A 7,439-nucleotide genomic window follows, 5' to 3' on the forward strand; every position below is an offset into this window, starting at 1 on the left:
GCTATTATTTTGCTGTCTGTTGTTGCTTAACAAACATACATTAATATAAATGTTTTCAGTCTGTTTTATGTCTTGCTCTCTCTTCCTTGGCGCTGACAAAAGCGGGACAACAAAATGAGAATGAAAAGCGCTGCCAACGCTAAGAGAGAGAACAGTGCGCGGCTAACTTACTCTATTGAATAATAAACAACTAATTTTTTTCCCCTTTTGGCTCTACCCGAACACCAGTTCATTGGTCTACCAGTTGTATTTACCAAATTCCGATCAGGTTAATGTATGATTTAAATTGCAAAAACAATAGAAAGGGCGCGGGAGAGATGGCTTTTTGCTCCTAGCATTTTCTCTCTTTGTGCATTTTTACGCGCCAAAAGAGAAGTACATTTCGGGGAAAAGGACCGAAAATCCGTGCACATAAAATTGGCGGGCAAAAACTTTACAGCGCTGTAAATCTTCTGTTATCTCTTTAGTCTACGACTAACCATCGTAAGCGAATCTACTGCCCGTGTGCCGAATGCGATTTTTGCGAATTTTTCAAGTGTCTTCCAATTTAAAAGCGATATTCCTAACGTAACCTTTGCAAGCATTTTAACGTAAACTCAATAAATTAATTTTCCTTTGCTAAGAAGTTAACGTAAATTTGTGTTTTTCCTTTGCTAAAAAGTTAACGTAAATTTGTGTTTTTGCGCGCACGCGAGTTGTTGCTGCTTTTGCCGACGACTGGTTGCTGCGCACTTTGCTAAGTACCCTTTTTAAAGTAATTTTATTAACAATAACAAACATTTCTATTTTCATATTGTACATTTTTTTCTGGTAAATTTCCAATTTTAAATTTTTTTCATTTATTCATTTTTATATTTTTATAAATTTACGTATTTATCACTGTGGACGGCAGTACACGTAGTGGCGAAGCACGCTAGAGAGCGTGCAAAGACAACTACTATATATAGCCGCAGAATTGAAAATCTGCAATTATGGTCCGATCATAACGAACACCATAACACCAATCGAAAGGTATCGCACTAACTAAGAAGATTGTATACCAAGATTTTCGAAATGTAGATTTGTTTGGGAGAAAAAGCGGTGAAAATGTAAATGTAAAAATTTAGAAAATTGGAGCTGCTTGGATACGGTGGGGATAAAAGCCCCCGGCTATTTAGCTAGTTTTATTCTTACTGAGAATACGCGTCGAATGACACCTCATTTGTTGAAATCCGATGTTCCGTTCAAAAGTAATTCAAAAAACAAGATTTTCTTCTTCTTCCCAAAATGTTTGTCCCTTTCTTTGTTTGTGGGTTTGTATGCATCCCATCTTAGTTTTAGGGTTTCGAAAACCCTATGGGTGTATAAAGTAGCTTTAAATAGGAAACGTTTGTTCTACGACTTTTGGAAAAACCCGCTAGTTTAGCGGAAAATCAAAAAAATAGCCAGATTTAAAATGCTTATAGTAGCTAAACAACTATTGCTACAGAAACGTGCTATATATCTCTGAAAAGATAATTTAATTTGCTAAATACTCTTCATATTGTAAAATTGTATGAATATAATAGATTTAGAGTTATGATAAAAAGTTATATTTTAAAACCACTTTTTGACTATTTTCTCAAAATTGAGTGGAACGATTTCTTTTTAAATTTTAAATCATATAGCCCTTAAGATTCCTCAACTTTTGATATATAACATTTTTTGCCCTAAAAATTACCGTTTGGAAGATATTAAGCGATAAAAAGTGCAACTGGTTTCAGCTCCGTATTTGTATTATTTCATACATATTGGAATAAACAAGAAAAAAACCAATTTGATGAAAAATATTCTTATTAAATTTTTTCAAACGGAAAATCGTTTATGGTTTTAGGGTCCTTTGCTTGCATGAAGCTAATCGAAGTGCGAGCTACAGAGCAGGCTCAAAACACTGCTGACCACTTGGACAGGCGCTTGGATCCTCTTTTTCGTGCGGGTGAACAAGCAGCCGATACTAGCGTCGTTTTATTAGGCGGCAAAGTAGCCAAGTCCGAGCTAAAGAGCAGGTGCAAAATACTGCTGACCACTCGGAAAGGCGCTCGAATCCTGCTTTCCGTGCGGAGGAGCAAGCAGCCGATATCGGCGTCGTTCAATTAGGCGCTTGGATCCTACGTATCGTGCGGGTGAGCAAGAAGCAAATACCCTGCAACGAGCACAGGTTAGATCAACACAGGATCGCCTGTTGGAAAGAGCGCAGGATACAGCTAGAAGTGCTAGGGATCGCAGGGTCGTCGAGCAGGCGAGAAATACACTGGCTCGGCGAAGTGCACGTATAGCTGCTCGACAAGCAGCCATCGATGCAATTCAAAATATAAGTCAAAGAGTTAGTCAGTATAGAACTTACTGGAAACAGGAAAGCAGAAAACCTTCGGAACTCAATCCGATGTCAGGAGATACGGCTTATTATGTCTCAGGAGCATAGGCCCAGTAGAGGACCTACTGAATTGGAAGTTCTTATAGCCACTTTTAATAGAAAAGTGAAGCTTGGTCCCGATCAGATTTGCCTTTGTTGTAAAGGATTGTGGTTCCCAAAGCAAATTAATAAGTTTTCTAGAGCCTATTTAGAAGAACATTGCGAGTTCAGGGAAGAGATTTACCAAAATGCAAGCCAGCTTGCTTTCACTGGTGAATCTGTGCAACCTGTCACAGCAATATAAAAGCCGGCAGAAAGCCCAAAGGTGCCATTTCCAACGGCCTAGATTTCCCAGAAATTCCTCATTGCTTAAGGGGGCTTACTCCCTTGGAGGAACGACTGATTTCACCTCGCCTTCCATTTATGATTATTAAGTCAATAGGTCATGAGCGTAAGATTTTTTTTTTTTTAGTATAACAAATTCATTTATTTAACGTTGATCAGCCAACCAAATGGCTATAAAACGTTGTGTACGAACAGAAATAGATAACATGGAAACATAACAGAAAAGGTGATTAACAATATTTACAATAATTTAACAAAAACAATTTTATTGACTTAGGACTCGAGAGATCTGACGACCTCTTGTCCAGAGATCACCGGGGTGCCTTCGCTTCAGTCTTCTTCTAGTCCTTGGGTGGGCCAAGGAAGCTGCTAGGTGGTTTATGTGTGCAGTGAGGCTATCAGTGTACCGACTAGAGTGCCGGTCTATCTGCTCCCTGACTGGGGGAACATGAAGGTCAGATGTTAGGGCGTCATTCCTGACGTACCACGGCTCGTCTGCAATCATTCGCAGCGCACGGTTTTGGACCCGTTGGACTTTCATTACGTTCGAGTCGGAGGCCATGTCCCATAGTTGGATGCAATATGTCATTGAGGGCACCACAATTGTTTTGAACAGCAAAACTTTATTGCCAAGGATGAGCTTGCTCGTTGGCTTAAGCAACCAGTTGAGTTTTCTCAGCTTAGCTCTACATGTAGCTGCTATTTTGGTAGTGTGCTGCTTCCAGGTGAGCCGCTTGTCGAGGATCAAACCCAAATATTGCGCATGGGGTCATTGTGGGATGGTGATGTCGAGAAGCTCTACTCTGGGAAGGATCTTTCCTCTCAAGGTGAAATTGCAGTGTTGCGAATTTCTTCCATTTATGGATATGTTCCACCTATTTCCCGTAAGAGTCGAGGAATTCCTGGGTAATTCTTGACGCTTCGATTGGGCATAGGCGTTCGCAATAAAGGCAGTGTCGTCAGCGTATGTAGCCAGAATCGTGCCCGGCTTGTTAGAACACGGCAGATCTGAAGTGAACAGAGTGTACAAAACGGGGCCTAGAACACTTCCTTGAGGAACGCCAGCTCGAACCATTCTGATTCTTGACCTTTCCCCTCTCACCTCGACCATGAAACTTCGGTCAAGCAGGTATGATTTTAGTAGGAGGAAATGGCTAGTCGGGAGTAGGGACTTCAACTTATAAAGTAAGCCATCGTGCCACACGCGGTCGAAAGCTTCCTTAACATCGAGGAAAATTGCAGAGCTGTATTGCTTGTTTTCAAAAGCATCTAACAGCTCGACAGCTCGATGTACTTGCTCTGGGGTTCCATGATGATGCCTAAAACCAAACTGGTGGTCGGGAATAGCATCCTGCACGCTTCTTACTCCCATGATTCTGCTAAGAAATATTCTTTCGAATATTTTAGAGAATGTGGGTAGCAAGCTTATCGGTCGGTAAGACTGGACAAGGTTCTCCGGTTTTCCTGGTTTTGGTATCATCGTTATCACAGCACACTTCCATTGAGAGGGAAAGTGGTGGGCTTCCTCTGGGCTTACGTGTTGGATCGGTAAGGCATTCGGGGAAGGGGCATCAAGGAAGGCAAGAGTTTCTTCAACATCTTCGCGGCTCGCGAGTTCAAATGGCTGGAAGCGTTTTTCAAGTTCGTCTGCAAAAGCTAAAGAAATTTCCGAGTCGGACCTGCACCATGTGTCATCAGATTTCTTTATGGGGATCTTTCGTAGGGGCTGTCGTTTCATATTCCGTGTGCATTTCCAGAGGTTAAAGCCGTAAGATCTGCTAGTCGATTTGTTTAACTGTTCAGATTTTTCTCGGCTTCAATTGTTTCTATAACAGGTACTTCCCCCGCTTTAAACTGTTTCTTTTCAGCTTTTGCTTCGTTCTTTGTCGCGGCAGTTTTTCGATGTGTTAACGCACAGTTTTCTCTTTGTTCTTTTACTTTATCCCGGACGAGCCCCCAATAATTTGTAGGGTATTACAAATTTAAATGTTTATTTCGGGTATGGTAAGTAAATTAAAGAAACAAAGGTATTTTATTTAAACTTCACGACTTTCGCACTCTATGGATGACACGACTTCCTCTGACAAAATTTCCACATCAACTGACTAGCTTACATTTATAAGGCGTAATTTTTAATGAAAGAGGGTGATGGATATAGATTACTTTGATGGAAAGGGATAGCAACTCTTTTGCGATTTTGGCTGATGAAGAATGCTTGAGGTTGCGGAACTCTGAACAGTGTGTCCCCATGTGAAATTAAATAGGTTGCTGTAAATCCCTCAATATATCCATATCCCACATGGATGTTCCGGACAAATAGCTCGACGGCGTCGTTGATGGCGTCAGGAGAGCGTAACACCGGTTGACTGCTTCTTGAAAGCGTGGGAGGCTCACATTCCGAGGAAGGATGCAAGGCCTTCGGGAAGTTTTTTGCCCAGCGATCAGAGCTTAGTTCAAGAGTTTCTGAGATGGAGAGACTCTCGGGCCGAATCCCTCTGTAGACAGCAAAGTCAATGGCGGTTGGCGTTCTTTGACTGTACGGATAGTGTGTAGGCCCTCCGGTTGCAAGGACCTGGACATTTGATCTTTGAATGTAGTCTGCTAGTGCTCTTCTGCGGGTGCTTGAGTTACGGGATCCCCAGAGACGTTGGTGTGCATTCCAGTCTCCTGCGATTATGAAATTGGTTCCCAGATCGTCGAAGAGTTTTTCAAAGTCGTCAGCAGTACATTGAAAGTTTGGTGGACAATAGATAGACGCAATAGCTGTTTCACCAAGGTCTGTTTTAACTTTGACGGCGACACATTGAACATTTGGGCTATGTAGACTATAAAACTGGTAACATTGAAGACAGGATTTTATTGAAATTGCAGAGCCACCGCGTTTCCGATCAGCCGGATGGGTTGCTTGATGTATATCGTATCCGTGCAACTTGTAGTACGACCTCGAGCAGAAGGCCGATTTGACTCATGGTTGTGCAACATTGACTGGGAGAAACTCAGCGAATGCTTGAGCAGTTGCAGGAGAATTTTGAGGCAAAAGTTTTGAGACAAGTCCCATCATAGACACCATCATTTGGAACAGCTTGTCCATCTGAGCGACGAGGACCGACAGATTTTGGTTAGATTGCATAAAGATTTGCTCTTGACGCTGCCATTGCTGGTCGTTGATCAACTGCTGCGAGCTGCGTCGCAGTTGTTGGGAGGAAGACTGCTGCTGCTGACTTGGCTGTTGTTGCTGTTGTTGAGGCCTTTGTTGTTGCTGTGATAGCTGCTGCTGCTGCCGAGGTGGTACTACTTGGTGGTGTAGCTGACTTTGCTTTCTATTGTTGCTGCCCAGTGGAGGAAACTGTTGACTCTGTGGGAAAGTCATAGGAGCTTGTTGGTGCTGGGGACGACTAACTTGACCACGGACGGCGTTTGCGTAGGAGTTCTGACCCACAAAATTTGACCGAACATTCGAATTAGTTGACTTTTGGGGAACAGTGCTTCGATGGGATGTGATATTTTGTCGTCGATATGCAACTTGCTGATAGACGACGCAGCCTTTATAGCTTGCTGTATGGCTTCCGCCACAGTATACACACTTGAATTTCTTCCATTTATGGATATGTTCCACCTATTTCCCGTAAGAGTCGAGGAATTCCTGGGTAATTCTTGACGCTTCGATTGGGCATAGGCGTTCGCAATAAAGGCAGTGTCGTCAGCGTATGTAGCCAGAATCGTGCCCGGCTTGTTAGAACACGGCAGATCTGAAGTGAACAGAGTGTACAAAACGGGGCCTAGAACACTTCCTTGAGGAACGCCAGCTCGAACCATTCTGATTCTTGACCTTTCCCCTCTCACCTCGACCATGAAACTTCGGTCAAGCAGGTATGATTTTAGTAGGAGGAAATGGCTAGTCGGGAGTAGGGACTTCAACTTATAAAGTAAGCCATCGTGCCACACGCGGTCGAAAGCTTCCTTAACATCGAGGAAAATTGCAGAGCTGTATTGCTTGTTTTCAAAAGCATCTAAGATATGCTGGACAGCTCGATGTACTTGCTCTGGGGTTCCATGATGATGCCTAAAACCAAACTGGTGGTCGGGAATAGCATCCTGCACGCTTCTTACTCCCATGATTCTGCTAAGAAATATTCTTTCGAATATTTTAGAGAATGTGGGTAGCAAGCTTATCGGTCGGTAAGACTGGACAAGGTTCTCCGGTTTTCCTGGTTTTGGTATCATCGTTATCACAGCACACTTCCATTGAGAGGGAAAGTGGTGGGCTTCCTCTGGGCTTACGTGTTGGATCGGTAAGGCATTCGGGGAAGGGGCATCAAGGAAGGCAAGAGTTTCTTCAACATCTTCGCGGCTCGCGAGTTCAAATGGCTGGAAGCGTTTTTCAAGTTCGTCTGCAAAAGCTAAAGAAATTTCCGAGTCGGACCTGCACCATGTGTCATCAGATTTCTTTATGGGGATCTTTCGTAGGGGCTGTCGTTTCATATTCCGTGTGCATTTCCAGAGGTTAAAGCCGTAAGATCTGCTAGTCGATTTGTTTAACTGTTCAGATTTTTCTCGGCTTCAATTGTTTCTATAACAGGTACTTCCCCCGCTTTAAACTGTTTCTTTTCAGCTTATGCTTCGTTCTTTGTCGCGGCAGTTTTTCGATGTGTTAACGCACAGTTTTCTCTTTGTTCTTTTACTTTATCCCGGACGAGCCCCCAATAATTTGTAGGGTATTACA

The 7,439-nt window shown here is 42.8% G+C and overlaps 1 protein-coding gene across 1 annotated transcript; it reads right to left on the reverse strand.

Moving 5' to 3' along the window:
- Nucleotides 1-5,317: 5,317 nt before the first annotated feature.
- Nucleotides 5,318-6,532, reverse strand: LOC139352798 (serum response factor homolog A-like). The gene is made up of 3 exons (XM_070995428.1): nt 6,152-6,532; nt 5,784-6,071; nt 5,318-5,383 (listed from the first exon to the last, which is right to left on the reverse strand). Exons 1-3 carry the CDS (start codon nt 6,530-6,532, stop codon nt 5,318-5,320), a joined length of 735 nt encoding a protein of 244 aa, XP_070851529.1.
- Between the last annotated feature and the right edge of the window lie 907 nt (nt 6,533-7,439).

The sequence above is a fragment of the Drosophila suzukii genome, chromosome 3 (assembly GCF_043229965.1).
Source record: "Drosophila suzukii chromosome 3, CBGP_Dsuzu_IsoJpt1.0, whole genome shotgun sequence".
Classification (NCBI taxonomy): Eukaryota; Metazoa; Arthropoda; class Insecta; order Diptera; family Drosophilidae; genus Drosophila; species Drosophila suzukii.